General features: G+C 38.0%; 1 protein-coding gene across 2 annotated transcripts in view; it reads left to right on the top strand.

Moving 5' to 3' along the window:
* Positions 1-17,886, top strand: part of GRIN2B (glutamate ionotropic receptor NMDA type subunit 2B) — a 402,656-nt gene that overhangs the window by 67,218 nt on the left and 317,552 nt on the right. The window contains exon 1 of one of the 2 annotated variants that reach the window (XM_008518527.2): positions 5,760-7,176. The exons of the other annotated variant lie outside the window; for it this stretch is intronic. Within the exon in view, the coding sequence (XP_008516749.1) occupies positions 7,153-7,176 (24 nt within the window). The 5' untranslated portion in view covers positions 5,760-7,152. Of the gene's footprint in view, positions 1-5,759; positions 7,177-17,886 lie in introns of those variants that run through there. 2 annotated transcript variants of the gene reach the window in all.

Below are 17,886 nucleotides of genomic sequence, written 5' to 3'. Positions count from 1 at the left end.
TTTCTACCCTGCAGTCACCTTGACTCTTGTTGAGGGCACTTCAAATTCAGACAGATCCAGGCCACCTTAATTTGGCTGCATCCTCATCCTGTGCCCACCAAGTACAGACCTCTGAGCAGGAGGCTCAGGTGAGCCTGTTTCTCTCTCAGACCTGCTGTGCTCTCTGAAAGCTCAAGGCAGTTTTCTGCAGGTCATATTAAGTATGTAGCTTCAGTAGTAGTATTAATTCCTTACAGTACTGTTCACACATCATTTCCTTTAAATGCTAAACATGTGAAAAGTAATTCACGTTCTCCTCTCACTCCTTTCTTCCTCTTTAACCTATGATTGTCTCCTCTCTCTTTTGCTTTTCTCTTTCTCCTGTTTCTCTGTGAGTGGCAAGAGACCCCAGTTGGTTATTATTCACTGCATACAGTTGTTAAATTACACCCAGAGTGAATGTCAGCCTGTGATGGAAGAGCTGCAGCATCAGCTCCATCTTAATGACCACCCCATGCTTCCCGGGGTGGGAAGCAGTACCGAGCTGTCCACAGCATAAGGTGCAGTCGCTAAAGGGAGAGGTGGGCAGCGGGGTACGTGGGACTGGGTTAATTCCTGCTCCTTAGTCACCCACCCCCTGCCCCTGTGTGTCAGGTGCCGTTTTCATTTCTGTCTGTTTGCCCCACACGGTGTGGCAGAGCTTCGCTGTCCTGACGGCATGGGCAGTCAAGCCTGCCGTTTTCCATCTAAAAGCTTTCTTCATGAGGAGATGGAAAAAAACAGAAGAGGAGGAGAATGAGAGAGCCCTAAGTGAACAGGTTCCTGAATACCTTCCTCTATGTGTCAGCAGCTCCTCCCCCTCCTGCAAGGAGAGACCACAGTGATTGACCCCCAGCATCCTGTAGGAAATCTTTGCTGCCATCAGTCATTGTGGGGGTACCTGTGTGTGGACTGGGGTGGAGAAGGAGCCTCAGGCCTAGAGTAGGAGTCCTGACAAAGGGAGAGAGAAGAGATCATCCTCCCTCAAAGCTATGGAAGACAAGGGACTCTCCAGAAAGATCAGATTTTCATTTATTGCCTTAGGTGAGCAGGTAGCCAAGAACTGTGTAAAGAATAATAAATATTGACACAAAACGTACAGAGGTTGTGGGTTGGTTCCTGGGTCCCAGGCTGTGAGGTCATAGCAGACTTCTGAGACTTATTTGCTTTCCTGGCTGGAGTTCCCTTGCAGCTCACTTCTGGGGGTTCTCCCCCTCCCCCACTCCCCACCTCCAACTTCTACCAAAGCCTTGGTGTCCAGGCTCTAAATCCCATCCTTTCCTAAGGTCCCCTCGAGGCTGAACCATCTATATTATCATTCGTTCATTCCTTTATTCAAAAATACCATTTTATTTGCTGTAGCCTCATTATCTCTTATTTTTTTCTTATAAATTCTGTGCTAAATGCTAGAGATATAAAAAGGAATGAGATACCGTTGTTTTCTAGAGGAGTTCCTGGTCTAGTTGGGGGGGACAGACAAGACTCAACACAGTACCAAGTGTCACAGTAGAGATATCTATAGGGTCTCATTTGAGAACTGAAAGTGGCCTGAAGGAGGGCAAGCCCAGGAAATGCAGGAAGGGTCAGAAAGCCTTTTAAGAGAAGGTGATGCTGGGACTGACTAGATAAGGAGAGAAGGGAAGGGTGGCCTAGGCACCCTGCAGCATGAGTTAAGGCGTGGAGATATGAGAAAGCACAACACATTTGGGAAACCAAGTAAAGGGCAATAGGTTTGGCGTAGATGGGGTCCTGAGGGGTCATGCCTTGAGAAGAGAGTGAAAATCTATGAAACGTGCAAACCACAAAGATCATTTTATGTCACGCTAAGGGATTCATTTGAACTATATCCTGAGAGCTTCAGGAACCCACTGAAGAACCTTTACACAGAGCAGTGACAGTAAAATTTGCATTTTATAAAAAAAATTCCTTGGGAAATGGTGTGCAGGAGGATTGCTCAGAGCAGTGTGACCTGGTGGCAGAGCTCATATAGAGGCCTTCACAGGGATCTTGGCCAGAAAAGAGGAAGGTCTGAGCTAGAGCAGCGGCAGGCAGATGAGGCTGAGGGAGGAGGACTTGGCAGAAGGGATTAGCTTTGGACAGGAGGACGCTGCTTCTGCTCTGGGACGGCAGAGACGGGAAAGAAGGCTGCATATTGCTAGAATTACATCCACATATTTTTCCCATTTCAAACAAGTTTAATTCAGTTTTCATCCTTGCACCTAACACCAAGGCATTATAATGGTATTGACTCTTGTAAATACTCTCTGGAAGAAACTTGGGGGTGTTTATTTGTGTGTCCTATCAGTTTTCTAAGACACTAAGCTCTTCAAGGGAGGGCACACGATGCATTTATCCATCTATTATCTGCAGCATTCAGCACACCAGGCATACTTAATAAGCATTTAATAATAATAAGAGCTGAGCCCCAGGAGCATTATTAGATTTGTCAGTGAAGGAATAAGTAGGTTTGGAAGCAGTTTGTCTAAGTTTAAATTTTACTTAAAAAATATCAATTGTTTGAACTTTTGAACATATTAAAACCCATTCCTGAAATATAATACAAACGGCTTCTGCTCTTGGTTTCCTAGGTAAATATTTTAGTTGGCTTAATTGGAGATTGTTTCTTAAAATATAGGAGGTGGTACTTCTCTATAGCTTAATAATCTCTGACAATCAATCAACCTGTCTTTAGAAAAAGAGCTTTTGACAAAGAAGGTTGACATTTTCTAATTCAGGTCCCTATTCTCTTTTTTGATATTTATATAAATTAGAATAACCACCATTAGTTTATCTCTTATTTGCAATATCTTTTTCTCTCTCATATTCACTTCCTTGTCACATTTATCTTTATTACTCCTGGGTATTCCTCCATTCCTTAAGGCCGTCTTCTTCTCCTCTTTCCTCCTGAGTCTTTCTAGTCTCTGTCCCCAGTTTAATGACCAGTAAGACATCTGCCATCAGGCCACTGGATACAATGTATTTCCACAGTTTATCAGTGCTGGGCACCAGACCGTGCTGTGCCCCTGTGTCTTATGATGCATCCTTTCCCTGAGACTTTGGTAAGCCTGAAAGAAAGTTTTACTGGATTTAAGAACAAAACTCACTATTTCCTGCCCTCCCCCTCCATTTGGGCTCTACATCCCTAGGACACACAGTGCATCTCCAGTGGCCCTAACCTGAGGGTACTATTATAACCATTGCAATATGAACAATAGATTTTTGACTCCCTGTGTTGAATCCAGGCAGTCCTCATCAAAGATAAGTTCTCATGAGTGGGTGGTGTTCATCTTTATCTACTTAGGCTGGCTCACAGCCAGTCTTGGGTTTTCATATGGACTTTTACACATGTAAGAAGTAGTAAGTCAACTTTAAATGAAGCCCTATGTAACATGGCTTGCCTGGGCCATGGAATTTGGAGCTCCAAAATTTTGTCCTTTGTGTTGGTCCAGGATCAATGGCTTTGATCCAGTTTAAGGAAAGTAGAAGGAGAGAAGGAAGCATGTTTATGTCTTTCCTGGAGGCTGCCCTCATTACAGAGTATAAGCTAGTGCCCATACTTACTAGAGTGTGTTTATACTACACATGGTGTGTACACAGAATCCCAGGGCTCCTTCTGATCACTTCCACTACTTATCAAGCATTTCTAGATTCCATTAAAGTGGTTCTTGTCTTCTGCAGCGGTCCAGCAGTGTGCTTTGTGTCGGGCACTTATCAGGCCACTTTGAATGCACTTTCTTCAATTCCAGGCAGTCGCTGAATACACTGGGCTGTATTCTGTGACAAGTCTCAAGCAAGCGGACAGGACTTGAAACAAATCATATAAGAGACTGTAAAAGGAAGTGGTGGTTTTTAACTTGTAGGAGAGAAGGTCAAGGCAGGACGTGATGGTTTTCTTCAAGCATTTGAAATTTTGTCATATGGAAGGGGATTAAAGTTGTTCTATGTCTCCCCAAGGAGCAGAATTAGGTGCAAGGTAAAGGGAGATAGAGTTCAATTCATTATAAGGAAGGACTTCAGAGTGTGAGAGTTAAGAATTTTTACACTGGAAATCAAGCTCCTTGAGTTTAAATCTACCATCTGCTAGTTACTAAAACTTGGGTAATTTCTTTCTTTCTTTTTTTTTGCTGAGGAAGATTCCAGCTAAGGCATCCATGGGCAGTAATAAGTAAAATGCCATTCATGCACACTTTTTTTTAAAGAAAAGGATGAATTGTTTTATCCTGAATTTTAAGAAACATTGAAATAATAAATCTATCATTTTTAATGTCGAGTTGTTTATACACTTTAAAAAAAAAATTGAGGTATAACACACACAGTAAAGAGAGCAAATCTCAAGCATACAGCTTGATGAAATTTTACATATGTACACACCCATGCAACTACCACACAGATAAAGGTAAAAAACATTTCCAACAAGCCAGAATTCTCTCATGCCCCTTTCCAGTCAATACCACCCACTGTTCTGATTAACCGCTATTCAGACTTCTGTCAACCTTAGATAAGTTTTGCCTGTTCTTGAACTTCGTATAAAGGAAATGAAGCAGTATGTACTTTCGTATCTGGCAGCTTTTGCTCAACATCTTATCTATGAGATTCTTTCATATCGTTGCATGTAACTAGTTTGTGCAAAAAGCTTCTTATTTCTAAATGGTTTTCCATATTACAAATAAATCTTTGGAAGAAATGTGAGGCTAGAAGGAGTCTTACACAACTTCAAATCCCTGTCCTTTGATTTACAAATGAAGTATCTGACACTAAAAGATACTAAGTAGCTTGCATAGATAACTAATGGCCAAGTAACACAGTCTGCTATGTCTTCACAGAGGCAGATCTATTGCAAACATTATTCTCAGTAAGCGTCATGCAGATAGTGTCTAAATTATACATAGAAAATGTGAATTATTTAAAATTACAGATTACTAGGGTACAAATTAATCCTGTTCACTATTGGGTTGTATACACATTTTGACAATGACATTTTTAGAACAGTTTATTCTGTTTATCCAGATAAGGAAGTCATTGTCGTCATTCCCATTCACACAAGTCACAAAGCCCTACATTCAACAAAATGGAATTGATTTTCCCAGACTAAATCTTAAACACATTCTCCCTCACACCTGTGCAGGTGGGCTCACACTCACTACACACACACACACACACACAAGCACACATACCCCACCTACAACAGCCTATGTGAAAACCACACATTTCCTAGGATATAATCATTCATCTCTATATCACCAAGTGGGTAATTGTCTCTCCACAGCCCTATTGTTCCCGAAATTCAAAATGTGGTTCTTGGAATTGATTGAATATAGCAAAATTGTATAGTAAGGAGAAAGGAGGAGATGGAAGGATGGTAAAGAACTGCCTTCAGTGGGCAGTGCAGTTTAAGCTTTGATACTGAGGACAGGAGGCAAGGCCTGGGGGGCCTGTGGATTTGTTCGTAGTTGTTTATGGATGGAATACATTAAGTGACAGAAGTATAAAGAAATGCCATTTCATCTCCGGGAATACGGCAATCTGAGTATTTAGGCTAACCCTCTGGCTAAAAACAAATGAAAATACTGGATAAAAAGGATGTGGTCTTAAAAGCATCAAACTGCTATAAGAAAATGAGGAATCAGGAGGCTGAAATCCAAGACAGGGAAAAGCATTGGGAGCTCTGTTTACCCAATGGTATTTGCTGATCCTGGAAACTGAGCTGCAGTCTTGATGGCGAGCAGGAGAGGGCAGAAAACAAAGCTTGGAACTCAGCCCAGGTGGGGAGCCCAGGGAAACCCTCCCATATTAAGCTAGAACCTCCGAACCAGAAATACCTGCATCACATCTCCAGGCAACTCTATGGAGAGCTTCCGTGAGACTGAGGACAAGGGAGTGAGGTCGTGAAGAAGCGAAAGAAAACTTGTCCCTGGGAAGTTGTACCCACAGCCTGCTCTCAGCCCATATTTGCATAAATGGATGGTCAAGAACCCTCCAGCAGGAAATTTAGTTTGAGGTGGCTGTGGGTTCGCAGCACTCTTAGGCACCTGGCAGAAGGAAATGCAAAACGTTGGAGGAAGACATTTTTATCCTAGACCCCTGGGAACTACCTCTCCCTCTATTTAAAAGGGTACTGAACAGTGCCGTCAAAGAAAAGCAGCACATAACGAACCCAGCATGGACCGGAAGAAACAGAGCAAGACAGACCACCAAAATCTCCAGACTTAGGCCTCACCAGACATATATTATAAAACGACTACACTTACCGTATTTAAAGAAGTAAAAGGCAAGCTTAAAAACAGCTCCAGGAAACAGGAAAGTATAAAATGTATTCCACGAGATTTTAAAAGGAACAAACTAGGGGTTTTGGGATTCCCATCTGACTGACCCTGCTTGGCCTGACCCACCGCTGGTGGCGCCTCCGCCTTCAAGAGCCTACATCGCGCCGCACATGCGCACATGCCGGTGCTGGGACTGCGGAGGCGCATCGGAGCCTACCCAGGAGGCAGTGTGCTGTCTCCTCCAGGACGGCGCACTACCCACGCCTCAGGGGCGTGCTCACAGCGGGAGCCGCCATCTTGTAGTTTTTCGCGTTCCTCTTTCTCTCCCTCCGCTTTCTCCTCTCCTCCGGGCCCCAGTCAGACGGAGCCCTTTTGCTCAAGGTTGAGTGCTTGGGCCTGCGGTTTAAACTGATAAAAAGATAAGTTAACGGGAAAAAAGGAAGGAAAACAGATATAACTTGCTGGCTTGTCTAGAGTCACATGTACTTAGGTGACAATTTACAGAAAGTCAACTTTGCAAGTTAATGGGCGACAACCGTTTTCAGTCAAAAAATAATTCAAAAATGGCAGAATTCTTCATGGAATGTGAAGTAGAAGAGCTGGAAGCATGACAGAAGAAAGTGAAGGAGGAGGAGGATGTTGAGCCCATCTTTGTTGGAAAGATACCAAGTTCAAAACCAGCGATTTCAAATGTTGTGAACAGAGTAAATGCCAGCTCACATTCGAGGGGAATAAAGAATGGAGCAGACAGACGAGGTATTACTGCTACATTAAGCCTACAAGTCAACGCTGCACGAACCCAACAACAAATCCAGTGGCTGCTTCCCCAGTAAATTTTCATCTTTGATCTACATCTTCAGATAGTTCTGTTATGATTCAGTCTTTGTCTACACATGTAAGTCTTTCTGAAACTACACAGTAATCTCAAGGATACATTGGATATTATTTATCAATATCAATAATACCCAGTTAAAATTTTGGGTTATCCTGTAGAAGCATAATTGGCGTCAGAAAATATCACCATTTTATGATAGCTCACCCGGGAACTAACTACCCAGCCTGTTCATGAATCAGGTAGTATGCTTAAAATGAAGTGCTTAAACTTTTAAAATAATAATATGCTTAAATTAGACAGGTACAGTGTTGAATACTGTGCTATCAAAACATGAATAAACTTATAATCAGTAATGAATATTGCATAATGGTACATTATTTAAGATTATAAACTAGGCCAAGTGTTCTTAGTTCTTAACTGGCAAAGTTGTAGCTTTTTATTCTGAAACCATGCTTTCATAGTTTAGGTTAAAGAACTCAAAAAAGTTAAGTTAATGGTAATAGTTAATATTTGTTGAATTGTTGATATTTGTAAGGTTTTGAGCTAAATGCTATGCATAAATTAATCTCATTTAATTCTTAAATGTTCCTGTGAAGTAGGCACTACTATGATTATCTGTCTTTTTTTTTTTCTGCTTTTTCTCCCCAAAGCTGCCCCCCACCCGCACCCCGGTACATAGTTGTATATTTTAGTTTTGGGTCCTTCTAGTTTTGGCATGTGGGATGCCACCTCAGCATGGCCTGATGAGCAGTGCCATGTCCGTGCTCAGGATCTGAACCAGTGAAACCCTGGGCCACCGAAGCAGAGCAAGCGAACTTAACCACTAGGCTGGGGCTGGACCCCGCCCCCCCCACTTTTTTTTCCTGATTATCCTTAATTTATAGTTGAGGAAACTGAGGCTCACAGAGGTTAAATAATTCACTCAAAGTCACACAGCTGGCAACTGATAGATCGGGGGCTTCAATACATATTAATGTGTGGTTTATATGTATATGAATGCATACATCCGTTATATGTTGTATATAAATGTATACTTAAAAAAAAAAAAGGGCTGGCCCAGTGGTGTAGTGGTTAAGTTTGTGCACTTGGCTTGACAGCCAGTGTTCCAGGGTTAGATCTCAGGCACCGACCTAGCACTGCTTGTCAAACCATGCTGTAGGGGCATCCCATGTAAAATAGAAGGAGATTGGTGCAGGTGTTAGCTCAGTGACAATCTTCCTCAAGCGAAAAAAAAAAAAAAGAGGAAGATTGGCAATAGTTGTTAGCTCAGGGCCATTCTTCCTCTCACATACACACACACACAAAATGGAAGTATTGCCTTAGTGTGACAGTTTTCAAGGTATAGTCTTCAGTGCCCTGGGTTCTACTGAGACTCTCCTATAGGTTTGGGAGTCCATGTAATTATCATGGTAATACAAAGATACATTTGTCTTTTTCATCATATTGACATTTCCAGTGACGATGGAAAAGCAATGGTGGGTAAACTGCTGGTGCCTTAGTATGAATCAAGACAGTGGCACCAAGCTGCAGTAGTCATTTTTGTATTAGTCACCACCATGCACTCACAATAAACAATATTCCAGTTACACTCAATTTGCTTAATGAAGTATTAAAAATGTTACTAATTTTGTTAACTCTCTTCCCTTGAATATGTCTTTTCAAAATATTTTGTGTGATGAAATGGGTAGCAATGTGTAAAGCACTTCTGTGTCTGAAGTATCATGGTTATCTTGAAGAAAAACACTGATGTGATTGAACTGTGAGCTAAACTACCTGCTTTTTTAAAATAGAAGACTACTTTTACTTGGAAAAAAGGAACAACTAGAACTTTGAGGAGCAGAAAACAAAATAACTGAAAGTAAAAACATATGATTGATTTAGCAACAGATATATACAGCTGAAGAGAGAATTAGGGGACTGGAAGATGAATCAGAAGAATTATCTAGAAGGCAGCAGGGAGAGATCCTTCCCACTGTTCTTCTTGAGAAAAGAAAATGTAAAAAAGAGGTTAAAACACGTGGTGGATAGAGTGAGAAAGTAAAGACCACCTCTGCGTATAATCAGAGTGCTAGGAGTGGTGAGAGAAAATAGGCAGAAGCAATATATTTGAAGAAATAATGCCATAGTTTGCATGCATAGATCCCATTGGTTGCATCATAATGATAAAAAGTTTAGTTTACTAGAAATATGTAACAATTTAAAATTTATATATACCTAAAAGTCTGACCCTAAAATAGCTATATCTATATTTATCTACTTATATTTTATAAATTAACAGATTTACAAGAAAAAAATGTACAGATTCAAGAAGTATAACGAATACTGAGAAACATAAATAAATGTATATTTAATTTGTATTTCAAAATAGTTTTTGATTTAAAATTATATCATATTACAGCAGAAAATCAACAACATAAAGAATATTTTAAACAAAGTCATAGAAAAATGATAGATTATTATAAAGAAATGACCAGTAGACTAACTCCTGACTTCTCCACAGCCACAACAGAAGCCAGAAGATAGTATAAACTTTACGTGCTGAAAGAAAATAATTGATACCTTAAAATTTTATACAAGCGAAATATCTTTTAAGAATGAAGTAAAAGTTTTAAAAACAAAGCAATATAAAAACTAGAATTTTAGTCCCCAGCACATCTTCACTAAAGGACACGCTAACGGTTGTACTTTAAACAGAAGGCACACGAGCCCACCATGAAAGGTGTGAGTTGCAAGATGGAGTGAAGAACAGATAATGAATAAATGACTGAATCTGAATGAGTGTTAACCGTTTACAACAATAATAAAAATGACTAATAGTAATAAAACTAAAAATTGAAAACTACATGATAGCAAAAATGTACAAATTAAGTAGGGAGGTTAATGGGGTTAAAGTGTCTTTCTTACTTTTTCTGAGAGAAGGGTAAAGATGTTAACTTTAAACTTCAACAAATTAAGTAGACATCTTACTCTCTAGGATAATCACTAAAACAGTAGAAACTGAGTGCGTAACTTATAATTAGCAGATGGAAAATAAAATTAATAAAAATATTCAGTCATCTAAAAGAAGGCAAAGAAAGAGGAAAAAAACCCAGGAGAGGAGGAACAATTAGAAAACACAGAATAAGATGATAATTTTAAGCCTATTAAGTACAAAAACCAAAAATGCTCTAATTCAAAAAAATAGCAGATTGGTTTAAAAAAACCAATGATATGCTATTTACAAGCAACATATCTAAAACATAAGGGTATTGAAAGAATGAATATAAAAAGTTGGAAAAATATATACCATGCAATATTAACCAAAAGAATAATGATATAGCTATATTAGTATCAGATGTAATAGACTTTAGACAGAGGTCAGTTCAATGATTAAAAGTTTTGATTGACTAGGAAGATATAAAACTTTTAGATTATATGAATTTAGTAAAATGACATCAAAATATGTGATATAAAAATTAACAGTTGTAGAAGGAGAAATAAAAACATTCGCAATTATGATAGGCGATTTAAAGAAAATACTCCTCTCACTCACTGATAGAACAAGCTAACAAAGTATCAATAATGGATATGGAAGATTTAACCAATATGATTAACGAACTTGATATAACAGATATATGCAGAACACTGCAGTAAAAAGCTCAGAATACAATGTCTTTTCAAGCAAATATGGAACATTTAAGAAACTGATCATTTACCAGACCTTAAATCACTTGTCAGTGAATTTCAGAGGACTGAAATGTCAAAAGACTTTATTCTTTTTGACTACAGTGCATTTAAGCTAGAAATCAATAACAAAAAGATAACTAGAAAATCTCACGTATTTGGGATAAATAACTCACGCGTTAAAGGAAAAATCATAATAGAAGTTCAGAAACTATTTTGAATTGGACAGTAACAAAAATGCTACATATTGATACATATGGGATGCAGATAAAACAGTCCTTTGGAGGGAAATTTATGGTTTTTTATAGCTTATATTTAAAAAGAAAAATCTTGGAAATTAATAAGTTAGACATCTGTCTCATGAAGTTTGATAAAGGGAAATACAATAATCTAGAAGAGTGTACAAAGAAGGAAATGAGTATAAATGAAAGAAATTGGTAGTAAACATATACAGTATTCACAAAGTCTAAATTTTTTTTTTGAAAAAATCTTACACATTTACAAATGTCTAACAAGGCTGATCACAGAAAAATGATAAAAGGCACATGTAAACAATCTAAGGAATGAAAAAGAGGATTGCACAATAAATGGTACCTAAAAAGGTAAGAAGTTATAAAAAATTTATGCTAATGAATTTGAAAATTTAGTTGAAATAGAAAAATTATTAGAAAATATAACTCAGCAATTGTTGTTATTACATGCCCTCAAGATGGCTGTGACTCCTGGCTATCCTATGAATGAGTGATGGTCACAGTGACCTGTCCTCAACAGCCCTGCTCAGCTCCTACCTATGACTTCCTTTATGGAGTCAATCCATCTCATATTTGGTTTTCCTCTTTTTCTCCTGCCTTCCCAGCATTCTTGTCTTTTCCAGAGAATCCTGCCTTCTCATTATTTGCCCAAAGTGGACTCCTCATTTTTATCATTTTTGCCTCCTATGATAGTTCAGGCTTAATTTGCTCTAGGACCCACTTGTTCGTATTTCTGGCAGTCCAGGGTATCCAGAGACCTCTCCTCCGACACCAAATTTCAAATGAATTCATTCTTTTGCGGTCAGCCTTCTTTACTGTCCAGCTTTCGCACCCATACATGGTAATCAGGAATACGAGGGTATGGATAATCTTGGCCTTGATCTTTAATGACACTTTCTTATACTTGACGATCTTTCCTAATTCTTTCATTGCTGCTCTTTCAAGGCTCAGTCTTGATTTCTTGGCTGCATCTCCATTTAAATTGATGACTGAACCAAGATAAACAAAATCTTTTGGGGCCAGCCCCGTGGCTGAGTGGTTAAGTTTGCACGCTCTGCTTTGGCAGCCCAGGGTTTTGCCAGTTCGAATCCTGGGTGCGGACATGGCACTGCTCATCAAGCCATGCTGAGGTGGCATCCCACATGCCACAACTAGAAGGACCCACAACTAAAAATACACAGCTATGTACCGGGGGGCTTTGGGAGAAAAAGGAAAAATAAAATCTTTAAAAAAAATCTTTTAACAGTTTCAGTGTTTTTATTGTCTATGTTAAGGTTGTGTAGTTCTTCTATTGTTAAGATTTTTGTCTTCTTGATGTTCAAATGCAGTCCTGCTTTGGCACTTTCTTCTTTCACTTTTGTCAGAAGTTGTTTCAAGTCATTTCTGCTTTCTGCAATAGGATGCTCTCATCTATTTCTTGCATTGTTGATATTTCTTTCACCAATTTTCACTCTCTCTTCATCTGAGTTTAGCCTAGTCTTTCATATAATATGTTCTGCACACAGATTAAATAGATAGAGAGATAAAATGTGCCTTTGTCAGACACTTTGCCTATAGGAAACCATTCTGTCTCTCCACATTCTGTTGTGACAGTGGCTTCTTGTCCACAATGCAGGTTATGCATCAGGACAATCAAATCCTGAGGCATCCTCGTTTCTTTCAGAGCAGCCCGTAGCTTTTCCTGATCTACACAGTCAAAAGGTTTAGTGTAGTCTAAAACTTCTCCTGCAATTCTTTGGAGCACTCCAGTAGCCAATTAATAGTCGTAATTAGATCTCACATGCTTCTCCCTTTAAAAATACAGCTTGGACATCAGGGGTTTCTTGCTCCATATGAAGTAAAAGATTTTGTTGCAGGACCTTTAGCATCATTTTACTTGCATGGGAAATTAGAACAATGGTCTTATAGTTACTGCACTCCTTGGTGTCTCCTTTCTTGGGGATTGGGGGATATATTGAGCATTTCCATTCTGTAGGCCATTGTTTTGTTTTCCACATTTGTTGGCATATTCTTGTTAGGATTTTGACAGATTCAGTCTCTGTGGCTTGAAATAATTCTATCGATATCCCATTTACCCCTGGTGACTTATTTCTACCCAGTACTTTCACATCAGCTTTTATTTTGCTTTCTAAAATTACAGGTTCTTCCTCATAGGAATCTTCTTCAAAGGAATCTGTTATCCCTTTGTCTCTTCTGTATAGATCTTCAGCATACTATTTATTTCTTTCTTTACTTTCTGATCAGATCGTGTGCTTCCGTGTTGATCATTCAGCATTCCTAATCTAGGTGAAAGGAGAGTCCCATGCTGCACAACACGCACAATTGGAACATGGACGTGAGAAACGTGAACCAAGGTAAACTGGAAATTGTAAAGCAAGAAAGGGAACTCACCAGTACTGATTCACAAATAAGTAGAAAACCTAAAGATTATCATAATCTTTAAAACATTCAATTGATAGTAAAATAAATCTTTCATAAAAGAAAATGCCAGGCCTGGTGACTTCATTGGCTCGTTTTTTCAACCATTAAAGGAAGAAAAGTTTCACTCTCATGTAAATTTTTCTAGAGAATATAGAAAGAAATGACAATCACTAGTTTTTTGTTTTATTTTATGTTTTTTAAATGAGGCTTACATAGTCTCAATACCAAAACACATCAAGGGTATGAGAAAGACAAATTACAGGCTTATTTCACTCATAATATAGATGCAGAAATTTTTAAAAAATATCCAATAGCAAATTAAATCCAATGATCTTTGAAATCATTTCTATATCATGACCAAGCATCTTTCCAGGAAAGCAAGTTTGGCTTAAGTTATAACATCAATTAGCTTAATTCACCACATTAACAGATTAAAGGAGAAAATTATATTATCATTTCAATAGATGCACTAAAAACACAGGGGCCTTTTGCGGTAGTTATAATATACTATTTTTGATCTGGGTGGTAGTTATAGGAAGTGTTTGCTCTAGAATTATTTGGAAGAGTGTACATAAATATTTTGTGAACTTTTTGTGTGTATGTTTCACAATAATAAAGAAAGCCCTAAGCTGTTTATATTTTCTTGAGTATATTTGAAAAAAAGTTGTAGAGGAAAGATATTTTAGAGTGGTGTGAATAGATTCAAGAATAGAGACAGAGAAAGATCATTCTGGAATTGGAACATCTTGAAAACAGCATGGAAGTGGGAAAACATGCTTCTTTGAGTCCTCTCAGTAGTACCCATATCCTTTAGGAGAAGGTGGGGAATTGGTGGGAAATAAGGCAGTTATATAGGTTAGGGATATATCATGTGAGATCTTCCTAGACTTGAAACTGTTTTGAAATTATTCTTCAATTAAAAAAAAAAAACCCGAAACTGTTTTGAGATACATGGTCTTCTACAAAGCACACCTATGGATTTGAAAGGAAACATGACCATAGTTGTGTCCTTGTTAGCATCAGAAAGAATAAGAAAAAATTTCAACGTCTTAACATGCTATTCTTTGTTTACACTACCTAACAGGAAGTGGATAGTTGGCAATTTCCCCATTTGATTTATTTAATTACAGATGAATCATTTGGTTTAACTTATTGTTTTGACGTAGGAAATAATCATGTCTAATATTTATAGATTTCTTAATATGTATCTGGCACTTTTGACCACTGTGCTGTGTTGCCTAGCAGAGCTTCTTGGGGCAAAAGGAGACACCCCTCTGGACTTTCTTGCCTATTTTCATTTTCATTTTCATTTTGGTTGAGCATGGCTTACATAAAAAGCACCCCCACCCCCCCAATTGCCCTGCAACTAAACATTTTTCAGCTTGGCACTGAGCCACTTACTTTTGTCAGGTCATAGTGTCTTGTCTTATTTCTACTGAACGTTATCCAGTATTTTTGTGTGTGGGGTGGGGAGGGACTGTTTTTCTATTTTAAAGAAGCTTCTTTTTTTTTTACTTTGAAAGAGTTAGGGGCCCTGCACAAGTTAGTGTTATACATCAGTTTAGTTAATGTGGTCTTGATTCCAGCATCCAAATCTTTGATAACCTATTTTGGGTTGAGTAAGACAGTGTTGAATTCTAAATTTGTCTCCACCTTATAAGCTAATTTGACCTGAGGCAAATTACTGACTTCTCTGAATCTTAAGTTTTCTCTTCTATAAAATGAGAAAAATGATTCTTACGTAAGCCTAGCACAGAATGTGACAAAACATAATTATCATTGAGTGGTGGTAGTAGTAATACTAGTAGTTGTTATTATTTGCACTAGGAAATATGCCAAGAAATGCAATGGGCGGACAAAGAAGGACTACATTTATGCTCTGCCTCTTGAATTCTCCCCACATCCAGCCAGCAGGATCATCTGGCCACATAGTGACTATACAGTGGTAACCAAGAAAGGTTCTCCTCTCTGGTTGAAAGCACCAGCCTGGGCATCAGGCAGTCCTGGGTTCAAATCCTTACTCTGCCATTTAGTAGCTGTGTGACCTTTAGCTAGTAACTTAACCTATCTCTAAAAAGCTTTGAATATTAAGTGCAATTCTGTGTGTAAATGGCACAGCAGAGTGGCTGATGTAATTAATTATTCAGTAAATGGTTATTATTATTTTCTCCAGGAATCTCCAGGAACTATTTCTCCAATAGTTCAATTAATCAAGAATATAAGGATCTAGAAATAATGATGTGGAAAATCCCTCCCTTTCAGTGTCTGACCCTGATGGATCCTATTTGCAGACTGTGGATTCGGTTAGCTCAGAAAGGAGAGAAGGGAAGTAACAGAAGCAATCCTTGTATGTCATTATTGTCATTGTTTCTTTCCGATCTCTCTTTTTTCGGCATCAAAAGCAAGCTCTGTTGGCAGAGCCAGTGCTGGTTGAAGGTAGCACTTTCTTTATTCTGAAGAGGATGGCAGTGGGAGGTGGGAGGTAGGAGGATGGACATTAAGGACCAAGTTATTTATTTATTTTTATTGCGCACAACATAAAATTTAACATCTTAATCATTTTTGTTAAGTGTGCAGTACAGTAGTTTAACTATATGCACATGGTTATACAACGGATCTCTAAGACTTTTTCATCTTGTGAAACTGATACTCTATACTCATCAAACACTCTCCTTTCTTCACTTCCGCCAGCCCCTGGCAACCATTCTCTTTCCTATTTCTAAGAGTTTTATTACTTTGGATGCTTCATGTAAGTGCAGTCATGCAGTGTTTGTCTTTTTGCAGCGGGCTTATTTCACTTAGCATAATATCCTCAAGGTTTATCCATATTATAGTATATGATAGGATTTTCTTAGTTTCATAGGTCTATTTTAAACTTTTTGTGGAACTTCTATACTGTTTTCCATGGGGGTTATACCATTTTACATTCTAACAGTGCTCAACAGTGTGCAGGGGTCCCAATTTCTCCACATCCTTGCCAACACCAGTTATATTCTATTTTTATTTATTTATTTACTTATTTTTTTTATAAAGGCCATCCTAAAGGGTATAAGGTGATATCTCATTGCAGTTTTGATTTGTATTTCTCTTGTGATTTCTGGTGTAGAGCATCTTTTCATATGCTTATTGGCCACTTGTATCTCTTCTTTGGAGTCCTTGTCCATTGTTTTAATTGGGTTACTTGTTTGTTTGTTGTTGACTTCTAGGACTTCTGCTTATTAACCCCTAATCAGATATGTATTTATAAATATTTTCTCCCATTCCGTAGGTTGCCTTTCATTTTGTTGATTATTTCCTTTGCTGTATAGAAGTTTTTAAGTTTGATATAGTCCTATTTGTGTGTTTTTGCTTTTGTTTGTGCTTTTAGTGTCATATCCAAGAAATCATTACCAAATATAATGTCATGAAGCTTTCCCCCTATGTTTTCTTCTAGGAGTTTTATGTTTTCAGGGCTTATATTTAGTCCTTTAATCCATTTTGAATTAATTTTTGTATATGATATAAAGTAAGAGTCAGACTTCCTTCTTTTGCATGTGGGTATTCAGTTTTTCCAGTACCCTTTGTTGAAGAGACTATCCTTTCCCCATTGTCTAGCCTTGGCACCTTTGTCAAAGATCATTTGGCCATATATGTGAGGATTTCTTTCTGGGGTCTCTATTCTCTTCCATTGTCTACATGTCTGTCTTTATGCCAGTACCATACTGTTTGGTTACTATAGCTTTGTAATATGTTTCAAAATTGGGAATTAAGAGGCCTTCAGTTTTGTTTTTCTTTTTCAAGATTGTTTTGGCTATTCAGAGTCCTTTGAGATGCCATATGAATTTTAGGATGGTTTTCCTATTTCTGCAAAAAAACACCTTGGGATTTTGATAGGGATTGCATTGAATTTGTAGATCACTTTGGATAGTATGAATATTTTAACAATATTGAGTCTTCAATCCAAAATCATGGGCTGTTTTTCCATTTATTTGTGTTTTTACTTTAATTTCTTTCAGGAATATTTTGTAGTTTTCAGTGTACACATCTTTTGCTTCTTTGGTTAAGTTTATTCCTAAGTATTTTATTCTTTTTGGTGCTATTGCAAATGGGATTGTTTTCTTAGTTTGCTTTTCAGATTATTCATTGTTCGTGTATAGAAATGCAACTGATTTTTGTGTGTTGATTTTGTATCCTGCAACTTTGCTGAATTCACTTATTGGTTATAACAGTTTTTCTCTGAACTCTTTGGAGATTTCTGTGTATAAGATCATGTCATCTGTAAACATAGATGATTTTACTTCTTTTCCAATTTGGATGTCATTTAAAATTTTTTTTGCCTAATTGCTCTGGCTAGAACTTCCAGTATTATATTGAATAGAAGTGGTAAGAATAGGCATCTTTGCTTTGTTCCTGATCTTAGAGAAAAAGCTTTCAGTTTTTCACCATTGAGTATGAT

This window comes from Equus przewalskii, chromosome 5, assembly GCF_037783145.1.
Source record: "Equus przewalskii isolate Varuska chromosome 5, EquPr2, whole genome shotgun sequence".
Classification (NCBI taxonomy): Eukaryota; Metazoa; Chordata; class Mammalia; order Perissodactyla; family Equidae; genus Equus; species Equus przewalskii.
The sequence above is the reverse complement of the archived record's forward strand: the minus strand, read 5'-3'. Positions and strand labels throughout refer to the sequence as shown.